This window comes from Maylandia zebra, linkage group LG11, assembly GCF_041146795.1.
Source record: "Maylandia zebra isolate NMK-2024a linkage group LG11, Mzebra_GT3a, whole genome shotgun sequence".
Classification (NCBI taxonomy): domain Eukaryota; kingdom Metazoa; phylum Chordata; class Actinopteri; order Cichliformes; family Cichlidae; genus Maylandia; species Maylandia zebra.
The window spans coordinates 25,002,203-25,023,703 of NC_135177.1; the positions used below are offsets into that span (position 1 = coordinate 25,002,203).

Genomic DNA, 21,501 nt, shown 5'->3' on the forward strand with positions numbered 1-21,501 from the left:
GAATAAAACGCCCCAAACGCCCCTAATTTGACGCGTGTACATTCGCGTCTCAACGCGTGTCCAAGAAAAATCCATCGCGCGTCAAAATATGATATTTTGACGCGCGTGAACCGGAAATGTGGGAGAAATGTGGGAGGAATGTGGGAGGGAGTTGTGCCAGACCGGTATCTTTGCAAGATGGCAGCTATCGAGCTAGCACTTGAAGAGAGAGTCTCCCTTCTCTATGTACTGTGGAGAGCAGAGCAGCAGCGTAAAAGACGTCCTCGCCGTACCTGGGTCCATCAGGTCCTCCAGAGGCATGAGCAGTTTGGTGAGTTTCACCACTTGCTCCAGGAGCTGCGCCTGGATGACGGCCGATTCCAGCGCTATCACCGTCGGCCAGTTTGAGGACCTGCTTTCCCTCGTCGGTCCCAGCATTGCCCGCCTAGACACCAACTACAGACGCTCAATCCCACCTGCAGAGCGCCTGTCTGTCTGCCTGAGGTTAGTAAAACTATTTAATACGGTAGTCCTTTATTGATATCTGTGCTAATATGCTAATCCATCCAGTTATACACTGCTAACATGGATGTGCTATGCTAACAGTGAATGCTGTCGGTGTTTACTGAAAGCAAACTGTGGTACAGAGACGACTCTTTATAATATTTCTAGTGATACTCAGAAGGTCTCATCAAGTCCCGATTTAATTCGATTTATGCTGTTATCAGTGTTTGCATGATAGCATGGCTGTGGTGTCACATCAATGTATGCGCTCGGTGTTTGCTGATATCAAACTGTAGCATTAGGACCACTGAGTTAACCTTTGTAGTGATACTCACTCCTTTTTATTTAGACCTGGTTTAATTCTGGGATAGTTGAATATTTGTATATAATCCCTGCAGCTGTCAGACTCTATAGCAGGGGTCACAGCCTTTATTAAAACAGAGTTAGATAAAACTGTGAACAGTTTGGTTCATCTTTAGTTACATGGTTCTATCTTGATAAGCTATGTCTTATCACAGATTAATTTTTCAAAAATATTAATGATTTAAGCAAGGAAAGGGCTACATGTCAACATACAACTCTTTATTTCTATTAATGTCTCACTTCATTCCTACCTGATTGACATGTTTAGGAATTGTGAGTGATTGGCTCACTGTAGTGGCAAAAGTTGCTACCAATCAAATTATGATATGTTAAAGTTAAAATAAAACAACTGTTTTAGATATGATCTAATATACATTTTGTAATTATCCTTATAATTACAAAAGGTTTTATGTAAGATTCATGTTTTGTGATTTAAATCTGACATCACAAAAGTATTTTGGAATTTGAATGATGTATTTTGTAACTGCAGTACACATAATACTGATTTTGAACAATTTTGTCCAGGTTCCTTGTCACCGGGGACTCCTTCAGGACCATCGCGTTCAGTTTCAGAGTCGGTGTGTCCACGGTGAGCCAGATCACCCCCCAGGCAGCGACGTCCATCTGGGACTGTCTAGTGGACGACTTCATGGCTGTGCCTTCACCTGGAGACTGGCGCTCCATCACAGAGGGATTCCAGGAGCGCTGGAACTTTCCTCTGTGCTGTGCAGCTCTGGATGGGAAGCACATCCAGACAAAGGCACCCCATATATCATATAGGAGACACACACATTGATATACACTAAATATTCATTTCATTTCTTTTTTGTGGTGCCCAAATTGATGCACCTGCTTGATTTTGTTTAAACAATTATTGCACACTTTCTGTAAATCCAGTAAACTTCTTTTCACTTCTCAAATATCACTGTGTGTGTCTCCTGTATGATATTTAACTGACATTTTTTATTGTAACAACCAACAATTTATACAGGAAAATAATGTCTATTAACAAGGTTGCCCAAACTTCTGCATCCCACTGTATCAGTATATTTTGTCATTAGTATAATATGAAATAAATTCTACATGTGTCAAGTCGTGTGCCAACATTTGCTGTGTAGTAGAACTGAGACATTAGTCATTATAAACATTTATTTGAAATAATATTAAAAGTCTCAAACAGAAAAACATTAAACATAAATATATAAAATATAAGAATTTACAGAGAGACAGGAATAAAAAGGACCAGCTGCTCTCCAGAGCAGGAACAAGGCTGAGGAGGAAATGCTCCATTGGAGACTGGTGTGGCCTCTTCAGGGACTCCAGGATGGCCAGCTCCACCGCCGATGGACCGTCCTGGGACCCGTCCCTCATCTGCCTCGGAGCCGTCCTCCTCTGTGGGCCTGTAAAACAGCACAAAACACAAAGAAATGAGAAGGCTGCTACTAGATTTTAATTTCAACATTGAAAAAAAAAAAAAACAATAACAGGATATAATCAGATTGGTTGTAGATATTTAGTAAAGGTGATCACAAGGGAATCCCACCGACTAAAAAGGTATCAGTGCTTGCTGTACATATCTGTGGGTGCAGCAGCAGGAGCTCAGGGACTGGGGATGCTCTGCTGCAGAATCAGTTGGTTCTATCAATACAGTATTAAATGTTAACAGGTTGGATATAATAATCGTAGAGTAGACAGTGGTCCCTCATTTATTGCAGGGGTTCTCAGAATAACTAGCCCCTGGTCACAGTTCTCACAATTGATTCTCAAAGTGCAAACCTTTGTAGATTGCAAAACGTAAAAGTATTATTATGCCGCGGTTTGTCTTCATCTGCCCGCCACTTTCGTGCGCCTTTTTCCCTCACGGTGCAGGTGTCTATTTCCGAATGAGGCTCATAGTTATGGGTGTTTTTGTGCTGTTTTTTCTATTGGACGCGATGGTTATCAAAACCAAACGTGATAAATTTGGCAAGCGCAGGAGATTTGTCAATCAGGCTGCAGAATGCAATGCTGTACTGTGCAATAAAAAATCAGCGAAAAAGCAAAGCAGTGACGGATGAACAGCGGGACCACTGTGTGCTGTTTATTAATAAACAATAAAATATATTCCTAAATGACAACATGCATAAAAGCAGAACGGTATTTGTACGTCAGTGGGAAAATAGCGGTGGCTTGCTAGCTTTTGTGCGGCTTCCCCGGGTCAGTGAAAACTTTCAAAAGAGAAATGAATGAACTTACCAGGTTGCCCGATCTCTTCACATATCTTCCTCCAAGCTCGGTCCTTTTTATTCCTGTCTCGGTACTGAAAGCAGCTGGTGTTGTACAGCTCCGAGTTGTTTGCTACCGCATTGATTAGCCTTCCCCTCCATTGAAGTATGAAAGGCTTTGGCTGGATCTGCCCCTTTGACCTAGGTAACAGCCACGTCACCAGGCTCCTGATTGGTTGTCGCGGCGCGATTTGACGCTGGAGTTCAGATTTTTCCAACTCGAGCGGTAGACGCGAAACGCGCGTATGCACAAAATGCAACACAAAAACTCACGCGCGTGGTTTTATTCGCGAGTCAAACGCGCCAGACGCGCTACACTGACGCGCGTTTCACGCGTTTTGGCGTTTTCGCGACGCAAATCTGCTTCCGAATTTTCGCGGGACCCGCAATCGCGCGTCATCGCGCCTTTCCATTGACTTTACATGTAAACCTGACGCTCTATTCGCGTCCATCGCGTTCGGTGTGAACACACCGTTAGACTGGCCACCCGCCTTGGCTTCTTGTCGCCACTCCACGAAATAAAGGTCCGTTTCCTCCATGCCGGCTAATTATTCATCCTCATTAAAATCTCGTATATGTTCAGTTGGCAGAATTGAGAATTTTACATCTTCCAACCACTTAATTAACGCGAACATAATCGGCTTGTTTCTTCCCGTCTCCTGTATCCGGCCGTTCCTCTCGCTGTCAGATTTCACGCCTCAGAGACGTCGTTATTTTTCAAAAAAAAAAAAAAAGAAGAAAGAAAGAAACAGTAACAACTACTAAAGAGAGTTTTTGCACGTTCATTGCACATTTGTGGGAATGTTTAAATATTTAATTTTTATTAATTACTTTTCATTATATCTTTATTTTTTAAACCACCGTGGCAATGCGCATGCGCATACACTCCTGCACGCAAAGGGCTTTGGAGTTGACGTAATGTCGCAATGCATTGTGGGAGCGCAGCACCATCTTGGCAGGTCACGAATCAAAACAAGATTGCTACGAACCATTCTGAAACGTAGCTCAAAAGAAAATGACGGTATAGAGACAGATTCTGTCCAGATGCAAAGAGACGGTACTTGATTGTTGAAATGTGGACCCGTATGAAATATAGCCGTGGAGTAGAAACCCTGAAGACCAAACCGCTATTGACTTAGCATGATCTACTCTCATACCTTGTCTGTGGAGTCAGAGCATACACGGCGCACCAATTTCGCAATTATAAATCTCTGGAAGCGCACATCCAATTCACCAAGGACTGGGTACAAGATTTGGCTATTTTTAAGCCTCCACGTTGTGAGTACACCGTCATTCAAGCAAAGGTAAGTCAGCTTGAGTACTGCGAGTAAAATGCGTTTGATTCCCCCCAGCATTCAAATTAGTGCTAGCAAAAATTCATTCGTGAGGGGGAAATTACAGTGAGAACATGTAGAGGCTCTGTTAGAGGGATAACATAGTGAGTTCAGTGCATTGATGTGACATTGTCCTGAAGGATTTAGTTATTCTTTATGGTTAAAGAAATTGCCCTAATTAATTCATATTTATTATAAATAATCCTAATTACACATCTTGCTTCCTTGTTTGTGTCCTGTGTCACTAAAAATACATTCTGTTTTAGTTTTATACATTGATTAATGACCTGCAGAATCTGCTTGTCATATTAGGTGTCCATAGTTGTCACTTAAAGTCGAACTTTATGTTTTCTCCCTCTTGAAAGTGATTACATCCTTGCATTACATACTTTAGGTTCATTTTTTGCTGATAGGTTTCTAAAAAGAAACGTGCAGATTTAGAATATAACATGCAGCGTTCTATAGATGGATACATAAAAACACTTTATTTGTTACATTTATGATAAATGGATTTGAAAGTAAATAAAACACATTTGTGTCGGACTTGGCTTATTAAAGTTCTTGTCTTTAAATGAACTTTGTCTGTGTGTGTTTTAGGTCCTGCACTCTTAAAGACTGAATTGCAGCATTGCAGCCACAGGTCATTGTGAGCATCACAGGGAAGGTTGAAGCCGCCCACTGCAGCTGTATGGCTAGAGTCGTGGAGACTTGCAGCCATGTCACTGCTCTTCTGTTTACAGTTTTTTCTGAATGCTTAAACCCTAACTGTGATTCCTGTAGCACAATCTCTAAAACTATTCAGACTTATAGCAAAACCACTCACTGAGTTTGCAAAACTAAAAGCACAAAAACTGCTTTGCACTCAGTTTGCAATTTTGTAACACACACTTTGCAAAACTGTAGGCACAATTCACTGCACAACACTCAATTACCAAATTTCCAACACACTCCTAGCAAAAGTATACACATGTATGGCTATCATTAACACTAATTTGCCAACTGTCTGGCACACTTTCACATGTCAAAACTTTCTTAGATAATTAGTTCACTTTGCAATCAGCCTAAGCACTATAATACAGGTAAGCTCTGTGTGCGGAGTACAATGGAGGGAGCAGAAAGAGTGAGAAGTAGAGGAGGAAGAGGACGTGGAGGTGAAGAAGTAGGATGAAGAGGACGACAAGGACAAGGAGGAGCAAGAGGAAGACGAGGAGGGGGGAGAGGAAGATGAGGAGGGGGGAGAGGAAGGGTAGGAAGAGTAAGAAATAGAATTGCTGATGACATCAGAGCTACAATAGTGGACCATGTAATCAACCGTGGAATGACCCTGAGGGTAGCTGGCCAACGGGTCCAGCCTAACTCGAGCCGCTACACTGTAGCAAGTACCATAAGGACATCTTGAAATGAGAATCGGTTAGTACAGTCACTTCGCACAAAGATTTGTAGCACTGCCATATGCCAATGAGAAACACACCAATACCACTGATGTAAAAATACTGAAATTGTTACTTTACAGAATTGCTAGATGACCAGATGCTGGGGGCAGAGGAAGCATGTTCACTGCAGACCAAGTAACCCATATAGTCAATATGGCGATTGCAAATAATCCTATACTTGGAAATAAACACTTGTGTTTGTTTTGATGTGTTTCAAGTACACCAGTACTTGAAGTTTGGATCCCTCTATGCTTATGGATCTATGACAGAAGTATGAGCTCAAACTGACATAGCCTACCTTGTGCACAGAGAAAGCAAAAGCCAGATGTGTTTTGTATTCATACCATCAGTGTGCAGTTGGCGCATTGTGTGCTTAGGAGATGATGGCTTGTGTGTACTGTTTGATACGGAAACACCATTTTTACGAAGGTGTGAAGAGTTAATCTAGCTGTGTTTGCTTTTGCAAGAGAACTACAATGTTTTGATTATTGGGTGACAGGTTTTCTTATTTGTGTGAAGAGTTTTGCAAAATTAGCCAATGGTTACAAAAAATGTGCTTAAGCAATCAGAAAAAACTGTAATGTAGAAGCAACAGTGAGGATCTGTGGCACAAGGACTGTTACAGATGAACCTGCATACTGGGTTTTGCTGGGTAATATGACCAAGATACAGCCAGAGGTTGGACATAAGATAGACTTCTCCTCTTCAGCTGCCCAAAAAAAAGGTTCTTGATCAAAACATAAACAGACCATTCGTTGTGACAGGTAAAAGAAGCCATCCTCAAAAAAGAAAAGTTCCACCTGCTACTGTGGAGGAGTTGGATCAACTGATGGGACAATATTTTTCCAAGCATAGTTCTGTTCTGAATAACCCATAATGTTTTAATTTAGGGGGCCATGTAAATACTTTGCATTTACTGAATATGTACTTACTAAATACCACTGTTCAAAAGTTGAATAAAGAAACAAAGAAATGTTTGCCTATTTTTAATTAAAAGCACTTTGTCGAACATCACATCAGTTACAATGTAGAAAAAATGTTATGTATAGTTTACAAATGACAAAATGTTCACATAAAATCATGACAGCATTTGTATAATATCACCCACTACTAGCATTCTGTAATTTACTGTCTCTTTTGAAAACTTATCACTACATAAACAGCACAAGACTTAAAAGTATTTAACAAGAGCATTTTTCCATGGTTTTACTACCACACTGGGGCACATGTTCACCAAAACGCAGCAAACCTTTGCCATCTTATCCAGGAAGGTCACCTTTTTACCCTCACATGGAAGAAGTAATCTGATTGGCATGGTGGTATGTAGCATGTAGTTTGAAGCAGGGATTTCGTAGTGCCCCATGTGTAGTGTTGGAACCCAGTCAGGATTTGTTTCATTCATTTCATAGGCTGGTTTGTTGCAATAATGCCAAATAATTAGCAACTCTATAAATAGAAGGTAGTTCTGCATGTTTGTTCTAAGTTTGTGCTATTGAAAATAAAATTAACAGGCTATAAATAATAATATGAACTTATTTAGAACTTACCTGAATGAAAATACTGGAGCACACCAACAGATATCTGTGGCTGGTAGAGAACTGAATATCAGCTTGTCTCGCAGCTGCTATCCAGGCTAGACGCCTTCTTTTGGTAACATCCAACACATAAGCTCCCTCATGATGTTTCCAGGTGAGGAAACAATGAAAAGAGAGCCTGTTTTCAAGCTTATTCCTTTGTCGGTAGTGCAATCTAACATTACAACCGACCACACAGCAAGCATTTGTTTGGCCTGCTAATATGGCGCCTTGACCAAAAATCCTGGCTACGCCCCATCCCCTAAGATCACGCTCCAGAGCCCTAATAACGTACGGATCTAGAAAGAAGACGCTGCATTTTTAACTCTGAGGGAGATGGAGAATGAGCCTATTTCCAAAACAGTGGAGTGTGTTCCTTTAAGTACTAAATTGTATATATTGTCAAAAACTAAAGTGTACATAGCAGTTGTTGTATCTTGTTTACTGTATCACTGACAGATAATTTCAAAGTCAATGAACGCTACATTATAGTGAGATATTGTGTAATGTGAAATACTGTAAGCAAATGAATAAACAACCTAATTCGTGATAGACCTTTGACTCTGTTTTGTTTGAATCCAACTGTTTTTTGCAGATGTGCATAAAACATGTTACTTTTAGTATTGTTATCATTATCATCATTATTGCACTAAATATATTTTAAATAAAGGATACTTTGATATACATTCTACTGTAAGGTTGGAAATGTATTTTCTTCACCCTAAAATATGTTTTGAAATGTATTTTGGTTTGAAAGAAATATATTTTCAATTTCAAAAATATATTTTTTTGGAGCATCACAAATACAAAATATATTTACCATATATTTGAAATATATTTTGGCCAGGAAAAATGTATTTTTTTACCGTATGGGTATGTCAGCCCATTTCTACTGGAAATGCCTTTTGGTTAAACTTTCAGCAAGGAATTTGCATTTGCACTGTTACATTTTTATAAAGCTTTAATGTACATAAAAACCAGCTTCTTAAGTGAAAATAAATGGAAGGTTGTCTTTTTGCGCTAGTAATGTTGTGGAGTTGTATTTTGTCTCGCATCAATTATATCGTCGGTTATATCGTTATTGCAAATTTTCAAATATATATCGTGATAAATATTTTTGGCCATATCGCCCTGCTCTAGTCATGGTTTTTTTGTTTAGCTAACATCATCCTCAGAAACTAAAAATACATTCCATTATTATACTACTACTACCTCTCAAGGCCACTTCACAAGGATACAACGTTATTAGCTGTGTAATGAAACAAATCTCATCAAGGCCAGTTCAGCAGTGCCCACTGCCTTTAATTCAGCTGCAGTCAGTGGCTGATTAATACTCTTAAGAAGGCTGCTCTCGCATCAGTTTACAAATGTTTTAATATTTTACAGAGCAGTGTAGTTTTTAATGGCTGCAATGAACATAACAAACCAATAGGACAAGGGCTGCTCTCTCCATTATCTAGTCCACAGGCATGTATAAAACATGTGTGTATGTCTGTAGTATGGGAAGTCAGACAGTTACCGCGTTGCCACCACACAGGACAAAGATGACCGATCCCCCAAGAAGAAGAAGGGGGCAACCAAGGACATGGATGACCTGAAGAAGGAAGTACCCATTGTAAGTAAACGCTTCCTTTTTTTTCTAAGAATAGTTGTGTAGTAGTAACTGAGTTTTGCTATGATGTGTGTTAGAGGTTACAAAGTTTTACTGCACTCTGTTTCCATCTTGCTGGATTTAATTGTCACTGTTGAGTGGATCCATACAAAGGTCTGGTCATGGGCAAAGTTTTGGGTCAGTTCATTTTTGTTCCTGTCAGTCAAAGGATGATTGATCGCTCGTGTACAGTTTTCTTAGTATTTCAATATTTTTTTTAAATGATATTGTGAAAAAAAATTTTTAACATCCTTGAAATGATGCAAGGATGTATTTTTGAAGAAAATCTTCTTTCAGAATGGAATTAATGGAAGGAAACTGGCAGCATTTTTTCGGACAGAGAAGAAATTATTTTCCCATACACGCAAACGTTTTTGTATTTTTTGCTGGTAAGATGGGGGGACTTATTATGAGGAAGTCGGCATTTTCGTCCCACTTTTCAGCCCAAGAAACAGACACCATGGTCGCCATACCTGGCTGCCGTTACCACATACTCTTACCCCTCAGGTGAACTGCATGCATGGCGTTGATTTCTGAATTTCCTTCTGTAAAATAAAACGATAGATTTTTTTTTTTAATCAAAATTTCCTCCATGAATAAATTTAAGCTGGAGAGTTTTCCCCACAAAATATCTCTGCATGCAACTAAAAATACAAATAAAATTGTGAACTACAAGAAATTCTAATCTACATTGTTTTTATTTTTCTGTTTGTTGGGGGGGGGGGGGTTTAATAACAGACGGAACACAAAATGTCTGTAGAGGAAGTATGCAGGAAATTCCAGACTGACGTTGTCCAGGTAAGCTGACAACGCATTTTCCCAGTTTGCCACCAGGTGGCAGTGATGTACTTTTCATGGTTAGAGTTTGTGACAAAGAAATGCTTTTGAACTTCACATTCCGCTTCCTCTCGGTTCACTGCAGGGACTGACCAATGCCAAGGCCGCAGAGTTTCTGCTCAGGGATGGTCCCAATGCTCTCACCCCTCCTCCCACCACCCCAGAATGGGTCAAGTTCTGTCGCCAGCTGTTCGGTGGATTCTCCATCCTGCTGTGGACCGGCGCCATCCTCTGCTTTCTGGCCTACGCTATCCAGGCAGCTACCGAGGACGAGCCTGCAGGGGACAACGTGAGCAACCCACACACACATTCACAATTAGTCACACAGGTTTAGCCCAAACATATTCATCTGTGGCCTATTTGCACCTCATTAACATACCCGTCACACCTAAGACTCTTGGGTATTAACATAAATAACACCTCAGTAAATATTTTACACATACTGCACTCGGTGGCTTCAAACCACCCCCACTAACATATTTCTAATTTTCTCTCCTTTCAGTTGTACCTTGGTATTGTGCTCACAGCTGTCGTAGTCATCACCGGTTGCTTCTCATACTTTCAAGAGGCTAAGAGCTCTAAAATCATGGAGTCTTTCAAAAACATGGTACCTCAGGTAAATAGGTGCTTGATCCCGTACACACAGTATGAAGTAATCTATGCTGTAAGGACAGCAGAAGGCGTACAAGACATCCTTGTCGCCACTACTCATATAGCTTTTACTTGAAGAAACCTCCTGCCTCCATTCTACAGTAACATTTAACATGTCAGTCAAGGCCTGTGTGAAATTATCCCCCCACTACTTCTCCCGTACCTCTCTACTTGCCACTCTGATTTAGAATAAAAGCTGTATACACAAAAAGAAGTTTCACAGCTGGTGCTTGCCAGTGTTTTGATTATAAATTAGTTACTTACAGTATGTAAGTCAAACATATCTAAATGGAGCTCTCTAAATGTAATTCTGGCATCATGAATGACATTATTTCCTCTCCTGCAGCAAGCACTGGTGATCCGTGAGGGTGAGAAGGTGCAGATCAATGCTGAGGAAGTGGTGGCCGGAGATCTGATTGAAGTGAAGGGTGGAGACAGGATCCCTGCTGACATCAGGGTGACTTCAGCTCACGGCTGCAAGGTAAAGACACACACACACACACACACACACACACACACACACACACACACACACACACACAGTCACATGCATAGATTTATATTTTTGTTTCTTTTTATATGTAATAAAAAAAAAAACTTTAACATTTTCTTTTGCCCAACAGGTAGATAACTCTTCCCTTACAGGAGAATCAGAGCCTCAGAGCAGGTCACCTGACTGTACCCATGACAACCCCCTGGAGACCCGAAACGTTGCTTTCTTCTCCACAAACTGTGTTGAAGGTATTGTCACCATGGCAATAACACTGCATGCTATTGTTACCTTGCAGGACTGTGGTTGAATTTAAAGCCCTCAGTTTGAACAAAGCGATAAAGTTCACAGTTAAAGGGACAGTTCACCCCAGAAACTTTATGGGCTTTGAGGCCGTTTGGCAAGTTGATCAACTTTGGAGACTAAGTCTGTATAAACTAGAACATACTAATGTACTAGAACTAGATGAAGCAACAAACAAATAGAACACAGCCATAGTGATTTTTTTCTAGAAATCATGACACACTAACTAAAAAAAACCTCTCCAGAAACCCATAAACATTGTGAACAATTTTCTTCTGCTTGAAATATCCGACATGCAGCAAAGGGCCACGGGTCTGACTCCAACCCAGCGCTCTGTCCATGTGGCATGCCTGTATGGTTGCCTGCTTAACTACTGAGCTAAACTGGCGCCCCCTTACACACAATATTGTCACTGCGCTCTTTTTGTTGTTTTTTTTATCTCTAAACCCAGTTGTCAGGTCGTGATTTTAGAAATGTGTTTTTAAATAAAATTTAAAAAAAATCACCTTCTAATACAACAAAGTTGTTGCACCTGTAAGATTGTATTTCTGATTTTGTTTTTTGATCCACACCAGGCACAGCGCGTGGCATTGTTATTTGCACTGGAGACCGCACAGTCATGGGCCGCATTGCTACTCTGACGTCCGGCCTGGAAACCGGCAAAACACCCATTGCCCGCGAGATCGAGCACTTTATCCACATTATCACAGGAGTGGCTGTCTTCTTGGGCGTCACCTTTTTCATCTTGGCCATCATTTTGGGTTACACCTGGCTGGAGGCCGTCATCTTCCTCATTGGCATCATTGTGGCTAACGTGCCTGAAGGGCTGCTGGCTACTGTAACTGTAAGCAGGCAAACATTTGCTTTATTTTTGTATTTTTTTTGGTTACATATTTCAGTGCTTTCCTTTGCCTGATTCTTTTTCATGCCTTTTCACTGGTCTTTTTGGAGATTCTATAGAAATAAACACAAACCTTCTCATTTAGTGTTTAATATTGTGCTAGTGTATAATTAGATTACTTCTTTTAGAATCGAGGAAACGGATCAGTTGACAATTTGAACTCTGTGCAGGTATGTCTGACTCTGACTGCCAAGCGTATGGCTAAGAAGAACTGCCTGGTGAAAAACTTGGAAGCTGTTGAAACTCTGGGCTCCACCTCCACCATCTGCTCTGACAAGACCGGCACCCTGACCCAGAACAGGATGACTGTGGCCCACATGTGGTTTGACAACCAGATCCATGAGGCTGACACCACAGAGGACCAGTCGGGTAAGTGAAGGGACGGCATACGGGCAACACTGATGGCTCAAATATTTTTATAGTGTAAAAGAATTAAAAATGATTACTAAAAAAGTACAACATTTATTAATTCTCACTCTTACATTCCTTCTGCAGGTGCTGCATTTGACAAGAGCTCTGTGACATGGCTGTCTCTTTCTCGTGTTGCTGCTCTGTGTAACCGCGCACAGTTCAAAGCTGGACAAGACTCAGTGTCCATCCTGAAGCGTGACGTGGCTGGTGATGCCTCAGAGTCAGCTCTGCTGAAGTGTATCGAGCTGTCATGCGGCTCAGTCAGGATGATGAGGGATAAGAACAAGAAGGTGGCTGAGATTCCCTTTAACTCCACCAACAAATACCAAGTGAGTAAAGGGTCAATATGGGTGAACACATATGTTATACACTGAGTAATGCATCAGATGGTCTCATTTTAATGCTTATCTCTGTTCTCCTCCCCTAGCTTTCTGTTCATGAAACAGAAGATCCAAATGACAACCGCTACTTGCTGGTGATGAAGGGAGCCCCTGAGAGGATCCTGGATCGTTGTTCCACCATCATGCTGCAGGGCAAGGAGCAGCCTATGGATGAGGAGATGAAGGAAGCTTTCCAGAATGCTTACATGGAGCTGGGAGGACTGGGAGAGAGAGTACTGGGTAAGGTCGAAAGAGGTGAAGGTGGATACTGAGGGAAAGATTTGACAGTGTGGCCATCAGGTTCAAAATCCCAAAATACACATTTTATTTAATAACAATTTATTTGAAAATGTAGCTCAGCTAAAAGTATTATTTTAGTCATCGCTTAATAGCCTATCGGATGCAGTGTATGTTCTTCTGGGCAAAGGATTGAGTGTTTACTTTATTATAAATGTGGTTTCCATTCATGATCATAGATAAAACGATAAGTCCGAACTTTCTTCATGCCAGGCTGCAGATGTTCCATCCATCCACTGTTATTCATTTATTTTTTACATCCATTTAACTGGTTTCAAAGAAGAAAATGTTAATGTTAGTACTCAGCTTAATTGTGATTATGGTTTTCACTATAATCGAGCAAGTCCTGTATCTGTGGACGCATCCATCCTGTGCTGTCTTCTGAAGGTCATGTTAACGTCCACTTTCCAGGTTTTGAATTCATTGTCAAACTGGTTTTTAAAAGACTGATCAAATCCAAATTGGACATTAATATATTTTTACTACACATCTGTACTGTGTTTATTTGTTTAATCAGCATCAGCCGCAGAGAGTTTCTTCCTGAGGGTCCTTAACACACTCAATCCAACACGTAAACACAAAACAAGGCTCTCCTCTTGCAGACAGCATTGAGTTTCATGTAGAAACTTCCTTACAAGATACTTTTACTTTAGTTCCAAGAATAGGGTTATAAGAAACGACACTTTAGAACTAAACAGCACACATCCGCTGTATTCATTATCCAAACTATTTTAATTACAATTCTTACTAATTTTGATACACACCGTTTTATATTTGACTCGTTCTTTAGGAGCTTAATTTAACATAAACTGGTAGGAACTTCCACCCAATCTTTGCCTGTGAATTACTGTTTTCTGTATATTACTTGTTTTAGCTTTTGGCATTGTAAAGTTATTTTCTGTTGCAAATCATTTTTCACAAGTATGTTCATTAAATGTGAAAACAGTCTTCAATATAATTAGCAATTACCCATCCTAGATTACTATTCATATCACTGACATGATTTCTGTAAGAGCATTATGATGCACGTCGTGAAGATTTATTTTTAATTTGTTGAAATGTTTTTTTTATTTCTTTTACAATAATTGCAATAATCCAGCTGTGATAGAACCACTGCATTTAGAACCTCTGGTTTTATTCATTTTAAACCTCTTCTAACCACCCCCACCCATTCTACTTACAATGTTATTAATGTTGTAAGTTAATTTCTAACATACTGTTAAACCTAATAGTTTTGTCTCTTACACATTTTCAATAGGAAAATGTAAATCACGCGTGATATAATGAAGGTTTTATACTTTTAGAAGCTCAAAAAGCCCTATTTGAAATAAGGAAATTAACTGTGACAAACCTTGAAATAGCTAATTCAGCATCGCATACAAGAATTGTTTTTTAGAATTATAATACCGCTCTCTTGGTTTTCACTAATTTATAAGACTTTAACATAATTTTTTTAAATTATGATCTGTTGAATTGTTGAAACAAAACACTTTAAGGTTATAACTGTAGGAAGGAGTGTAGTGGAATTTATTTAAAAAGTAGAGAAAGCCACAAAAAATATGCTTAAATAAACAGCATTAAATCACACATTTCCCCTCGCTCCAGGTTTCTGCCACGTGCTGCTGCCAGAGGATCAGTATCCCAAGGGCTTTGCCTTTGACACAGATGATGTTAACTTCCAGACAGATAATCTCTGCTTCGTCGGCCTCATATCCATGATTGACCCTCCCCGTGCCGCCGTGCCTGATGCTGTTGGCAAATGTCGATCCGCTGGTATCAAGGTAAGCTGTTTAGATTCGACACAAACTTCTTTGATCTTTAAGTTTAGTCTATTGTTGCCAATAAGAAGTCATTTTTGTTGTTCTCGTAGGTCATTATGGTTACTGGTGATCACCCGATCACAGCCAAGGCCATTGCCAAGGGAGTGGGCATCATCTCAGAGGGCAACGAGACAGTGGAGGACATCGCAGCTCGTCTCAACATACCTGTCAGCCAGGTCAATCCCAGGTAAGGAACGTTTACAGAAAAACACACACCAAACAAGCAGCAAGTCTCACAAAGTGAAAGCAAATTTGTTCTAACATTTTAATGTCTGTGTTTAGAGACGCCAAGGCCTGTGTGATTCATGGCTCAGACCTCAAGGATCTGTCTCAGGATCAAATGGATGACATCCTGAGGAATCACACGGAGATTGTGTTTGCCAGGACCTCACCACAGCAGAAGCTGATCATTGTAGAAGGATGCCAGCGACTGGTTGGAACATTTTTAATATACTAGCTTGAAAAGAAGCTACAGGTTTTCTTTTTGGAAATGTACTGGCTTAATTCCAGGGACTGCACTTTGAGGTGTCAATATACTTTTGGAACAGCAGATGGCACTATTTGACCACTGGATGAAGAGCTTGCTTTTACACAGGGAGATAGATTGTATTAAAAATGGCCATGTTTTTTCATTTTTAATGCAAAAAATGCACCAGCCTGTTAATTGTTTTTTTTACAGTTCCCAAACTTAACATTTTTCTGTACAAAAGCTAGAAAAATAATGTTAAAAAGAAGCTTTAAAATGAAATGTAAAATAAAGTGGTAACAATCGAAATATAAGCACATACAATATTATATTTTTTTATGTATTAATGTATATTTAATTTATTACATTTATTTAATAATCTTGGAAATTAATAATTTCAATAAACTATCTTAAATTCAATAAAACCTTGCTAAATAATAATGAAAACATGTAACAAAAACAGCTTTTTTTATTCGCTTTAATTAATGTCGTTCTCTTTCATTTGTCCTAGGGTGCTATTGTAGCTGTGACAGGTGATGGTGTGAATGACTCACCTGCACTGAAAAAGGCTGACATTGGTGTTGCCATGGGAATCTCAGGCTCCGATGTGTCCAAGCAGGCTGCAGACATGATCTTGTTGGATGACAACTTTGCTTCTATTGTCACTGGAGTGGAAGAAGGTGAGACGACCCAAAGGAGAGCACTGAAAGACTAAGAACGCTTAAATCAATAAAAAGTTTTGTAATGAGAATCTGAGAAAGGACGTAGGAGGAAGATAGAAATGACGCTTTAGAAAGAAAAGAGATGCTAATGGTTGTTGTTTTTTTCCAATAAAAAATGTCTTGCATGAAAGCAGAGTTCCCGATCATCCACTTGCATTTGAGATGTCAGAGTTGGACAGAATGTGACGTGAACTGTCTACTGTTTCTTTTTTTTCTTTTCTTTACCCTCTAGGTCGTTTGATCTTTGATAATCTTAAGAAGTCCATTGCCTACACCTTGACCAGCAACATCCCAGAGATCACCCCCTTCCTATTTTTTATCATAGTCAACATCCCATTGCCACTGGGAACCATCACAATCCTGTGTATTGACCTGGGAACTGACATGGTAAAGAGCTTAAAAAGACTCTTTGTTTAGTATGATGAATGCAGCATTATGCTCACATACAGCTCATACTGTCTTCTTCTTCTACTCTCAGGTTCCAGCCATCTCTCTGGCTTATGAAGCAGCTGAGAGCGACATCATGAAGCGCCAGCCTAGGAACCCAGCCAGGGACAAGCTGGTGAATGAGAGGCTTATCAGCATTGCCTATGGACAAATTGGTGGGTGAACTGAAGATTGTGACTGTTGATCCAGGCTGTGAATTGTCTTTGATGTGGATTGAAGTTAGATCTGAGTTGCCTAGAAGTCATTTTGTTGTAAAAATCACTTTATCCCCCTCTTTTTTTCTTTTTTTTTTTGTTCACAAAAAACAATAGTTGGATTATCTTTGGAGCTGTCCTCGGTGTTTAGGGGGAAACTCGATTTTGGAAATCAGAAAACTTAAAAATTGGTAACTCAATCTCGATGTGTGTACATGTTTCTTAAGGTATGATCCAGGCTCTGGGAGGATTCTTCGCCTACTTTGTCATCTTGGCTGAAAATGGTTTCCTGCCCTCTCAGCTAGTAGGCATCCGACTCAACTGGGACGACCGCAGTTTAAATGACCTGGAAGACAGCTATGGCCAGCAATGGGTAAGTGTGTAGTAGGTGCAAATTTTGTGTTTTCACATTTTGCTACTACATCTTACTATTATGGTTCTTTCCTGCCTTCACAGACATATGAACAGAGGAAGATCGTGGAGTTTACATGTCACACAGCCTTCTTTGTCAGTATTGTGGTAGTGCAGTGGGCTGATCTCATCATCTGCAAGACCAGGCGCAACTCTGTCTTCCAGCAAGGCATGAAGTAAGTCAAAGAGCTATTCACTGCATTATAGTTGTCTTTTCTGCCAATCTTATCAGCATAGAAAAAAAATCTAGATTATACTAATCGAGATGTATGTATGTATCTATGTAGATATGTTTTTGGCTTTAATATGTGGCTTTTCTAAACGCAGGAACAAGATCTTGATCTTTGGCCTGTTTGAAGAAACAGCCCTGGCTGCCTTCCTGTCCTACTGCCCAGGCATGGATGTGGCACTCAGGATGTATCCTCTAAAGTGAGTTTCAGCAACACACAGATAAATACATTGAAAGATCAAGTTGTCTGGTTACTTGATTGCAGTTCTCTCGTTCTCTCCACAGGCCTACCTGGTGGTTTTGTGCATTTCCTTATAGTTTTCTCATCTTTGTTTACGATGAAGCTCGAAAACTCATCCTTCGCCGGAACCCTGGAGGTGAGCGAAGTTTTTGTTTTTTTTTTTCATTTAAGTGGGCGTTTCTTTAAAGGTCTTTGGTTCATCAGGCCTAAGATGAGAGTAGTTTAACTTTTTCTGTAGATTATAAACAAAAACAGAAATTTATTAATTATTGAGCAGCAGTTAAGTAACGCTAAGCTAACTGGTGACAGTAGGGTCTAAATATCAAAATAATTTCCCAAGTTACTAAAAGCACTGTTTATTTACTGTGTTTTTTCTCTACTATTTGTGCTTCAGGTTGGGTGGAAAAGGAGACGTACTATTGATCGTTGGAGCACTTTCGCTCAAGCCCCTCACATCTTCCACTTGTTTCTTCCCCCGGTCATTCCATCCTCGGCAAAACACATCTCCAGATGTCCCGCCCCCTTAAAGACAAAAAGCGCTTTGAAGCAATTTTCATCACAACTGCCCCAAAGATTAAAAACAGCAAAAGCACCTTTACAACTTTCTACATCGACCTGCCCTCTTTCTCCCCACCTCCTATGATACTCTTTGCATGTGTTCTCTCACAGCTGTGTACATAAACCAATATATCTACCAAACGGCAGCTGCATATTGTGTATGTAGATCTGAATGAGCTAATGATACAAAGGGAGTGTCTATGCTCTGCAAAAAAAAGGGCCATCCAGCTCCTTCTCCTCCCTGTTCTTCTCCTCTTCACCAACATCGTCTTTCTGTACACCTTTGTCCCCTCTTTCACCTCCTCGCCAACCCTTTGCTTGTCCTCCAATCACACACAGATATACACGTCACACAGTGAGATCCCATCACCGGCACTACTTCGACTGCCACCTTTCGCCTCCTGTCTGTGGAGGACCATTGGAGTGGTCATTTTCCTGGCATTCTCACCGCGTCCATTTTCCTCCTCTTCTGTTCCTTAATGTCCAATGTTGTTTGTTTGTTTTTTAATATGTGGGGTAGGGGGGCAATTTTGATGATTTTAGTTGTTTTGTTTTTTTTATTTCAAAGTTGGGAGGGGAGGTGTGTGAAAACGACTTATCCTCATTTAGGCGCACTGAAGCACACCGCACGGCGTCCCGTCCACCGCCCCTCCCTCTCTGTATCTCACACCCCTCCCCTCCCTTCCCTCCTGCCCCGTTTGTCTCTGTTCGTGTGCACTGTGTGAACCATTGTCCTCGTTAATAGCTATTACAGTACACCTCCCTCCCCCCCAAGTTGGTAAATACAACTCAATCTTTCTGTGTGTTCTAGGAAATCTATATAATTCTATACTGAATTTAAATGAAACAATAAAGGAAAAAAAATGTTGAACATCAGCTCCAGAAAGACATTCATGAGGACGATCAACAAAATTGGTGAGGTAGGGAAAAAAAAGTGAGAGACACTGTATCTGTCTCTCTTTTTGTATTTGATTTGGTTTCAGTTACTTTTGCTGGTTTCTCAGGAGGCTATTCGAACATGTAACAGCAAAGCAGGGCTTTATGGTAATTAAGTTGTGTTTTTACCAAAAGATAGAAGTCGCCAACCAAGACTTTGTGGTTCCTGTCACTGCAGGCGTGCCGGTATGATGTGGTGAAGTGTGCTGTGGAGTGGTGAGTGGAGATGATAAGCCCATGTGCCCGGGTCTGTGTGCATGTATGTGTTGGAGACCAGTGAAGGGCCAGCGGCCTCGGGCTGGGTCCGTCTTAGGTGGCTGAATGGGTTGAAAGTTGAGAATTAAAAAAAAAAAAATACACAACTAGTAGAACATGTGTGTCAAATAAATGAAACCAACACCAATAAAACATCTAGACATTTAATACAACCTAGATCTGTCTGCGTGTCTTTGTCTGATTTACTTTTTGTACCACAGAAAACTTTACTTTTGTTTAGTTGCTCATATTTTCTCTTATTTTATATTTTTGGCTCAAATGAGTGCTGCTCATCAGCGTTGGGTGCACACACAATAACAAATCCTGCAAGAAAAATTACTTTGTGTTCAATAGATTCCACCGGAAGCACCGAACTGCATCTTTGAACTGGCAGTTTGTCGCCTGCATTCATGAATACTGACCAGTTGACATCATATTACTTCTACCTCCTGTCTATATTTGGCATTCACTAACAATTTTAGTAGACTACAACCCCTGAATATTGCACCTATATTTGATTTCAGCAAATATATATTCAAATTTGTAATAAAGCAATTTCCTCATGATGAAATATATGCAAAACACCATAACCCTTGCCCATGCAGTACAGCTTTATGCATATGAGAGTATAGCTCAGCAGAATATGACAGAATAAGAATTTTAGGATGAGATGCCATCTAGTGTTGCAAATATATGCACTTCAACCTACAAGACTGCATAATGTTCAAGTGCCATAGGGGGACGAGTTGGCGGCAGCCCAAGGTAATGCACCAAAACCACTCTATACGTGTCAGCATTGTCTGACTCCAACATAAATGAGTTCAGAGATGAGGCTCGCTCCCAGCAGGACCAACATACAAAAGGATTATTGCTCCATTTCCCAAAAGCCATCTCTTTTAAGTTGATAGAAAAATAATAGTGCAGGCAGTGTGTTTATATGAAGGAACAGCTACTTTTTTGATTAATATGCTACATTTCTGCAAATAAAGCAGGTCACCTTCAGGGAATGGGCTGCAAATGTGCTGCCTCGCTGAGCCACAGGGGTCATATATTTTAAATGAACTGCTTATTGCCTACCAAGTACACAAATCAAATAAATTATACATAATGTAATGCTCTATAATGTGAGAATTAAGTTTTGTGTGAGGTCACTTTGCCACAAAAAACTAAAAAAAAAAAGAAAAAAAATTAGGACACGTCCCTTTGAGGGAGAAAGACAAAAACTGTGGAATCGTTTCACTACCCAATGACAAATGCACGCATGCATACGCACACAAACACACACGCGCACCCACTTTCTGTCACTCTCCCTGACAAACACGCTCACGCTCTCACCCTCGTTCTAATTTCCCCCGTGTCTCTGCAGTGAGCTCACTGCAGTGCGACTCCCCCCCCGCTCCTCGCCACCCTACGTATAATAGAATATCGATCGCTTGCCTTTGCCGCAGTGTGTAAGCGAGTGCTCCTGTGGACGAGTGTGTGTCTGACTGGGGCCCTCCAAGGTCATCGCTATGGCAACCTGAGCATGGGGTCCTTTCGCTGTGCTGTCACAGAGCACAGGGTCACAGGGGTCACGTGAAAAGGGGGACAAGAGGGGGTTGGTGAGCGCTGCGGTGCTTGGTATACTGGAGGCAGAGGAGAGGAGCCACAAGGGCTGGAAGTGCCCTATTCCACTGTGTATTCAGACTGGAGCAGAATAATGAGAACATGTACAGACCTAAGTGTTGCCGAGGGACACCGAGTTCACTACAACTCCTGCTATGCATGCACAAACAAAAGTCAACTGTAATAGCAACTTTAGAGGAAATAAATATGACTTAATTTGATACTGAATAAAAAAGAAAGAAAGC

The 21,501-nt window shown here is 40.5% G+C and overlaps 2 protein-coding genes across 3 annotated transcripts in view; both read left to right on the forward strand.

Moving 5' to 3' along the window:
• The window catches only part of atp1a3b (ATPase Na+/K+ transporting subunit alpha 3b), a 36,609-nt gene extending 16,781 nt beyond the window's left edge, over positions 1–19,828 (forward strand). The window contains exons 3-23 of one of the 2 annotated variants that reach the window (XM_004550872.5): positions 8,950–9,066; positions 9,841–9,900; positions 10,025–10,228; positions 10,442–10,555; positions 10,937–11,071; positions 11,214–11,331; positions 11,959–12,227; positions 12,455–12,653; positions 12,780–13,024; positions 13,123–13,315; positions 14,978–15,153; positions 15,243–15,379; positions 15,475–15,625; positions 16,170–16,338; positions 16,613–16,767; positions 16,859–16,982; positions 17,249–17,394; positions 17,478–17,608; positions 17,760–17,861; positions 17,947–18,038; positions 18,297–19,828. In XM_004550872.5, the coding sequence (XP_004550929.1) occupies positions 8,950–9,066; positions 9,841–9,900; positions 10,025–10,228; positions 10,442–10,555; positions 10,937–11,071; positions 11,214–11,331; positions 11,959–12,227; positions 12,455–12,653; positions 12,780–13,024; positions 13,123–13,315; positions 14,978–15,153; positions 15,243–15,379; positions 15,475–15,625; positions 16,170–16,338; positions 16,613–16,767; positions 16,859–16,982; positions 17,249–17,394; positions 17,478–17,608; positions 17,760–17,861; positions 17,947–18,038; positions 18,297–18,325 (3,066 nt within the window). In that variant the 3' untranslated portion in view covers positions 18,326–19,828. The remainder of the gene's footprint in view (positions 1–8,949; positions 9,067–9,840; positions 9,901–10,024; positions 10,229–10,441; positions 10,556–10,936; positions 11,072–11,213; positions 11,332–11,958; positions 12,228–12,454; positions 12,654–12,779; positions 13,025–13,122; positions 13,316–14,977; positions 15,154–15,242; positions 15,380–15,474; positions 15,626–16,169; positions 16,339–16,612; positions 16,768–16,858; positions 16,983–17,248; positions 17,395–17,477; positions 17,609–17,759; positions 17,862–17,946; positions 18,039–18,296) is intronic. The other variant, XM_004550873.5, reaches the window with a different exon arrangement.
• On the forward strand, positions 202–1,958 carry LOC143421093 (uncharacterized). The gene is made up of 2 exons (XM_076890081.1): positions 202–483; positions 1,372–1,958. The coding sequence occupies exons 1-2, from the start codon at positions 224–226 to the stop codon at positions 1,640–1,642; spliced, it is 531 nt and encodes a 176-aa protein (XP_076746196.1). The 5' UTR covers positions 202–223; the 3' UTR covers positions 1,643–1,958.
• Positions 19,829–21,501: the final 1,673 nt, after the last annotated feature.

Bases quoted from the DNA above. Each gene is read 5' to 3' on its own strand.
- LOC143421093 (XM_076890081.1), top strand. From the start codon at position 224: ATGTACTGTGGAGAGCAGAGCAGCAGCGTAAAAGACGTCCTCGCCGTA. The intron at 484-1,371 runs GTTAGTAAAACT...AATTTTGTCCAG, and splicing joins CGCCTGTCTGTCTGCCTGAG to GTTCCTTGTCACCGGGGACT.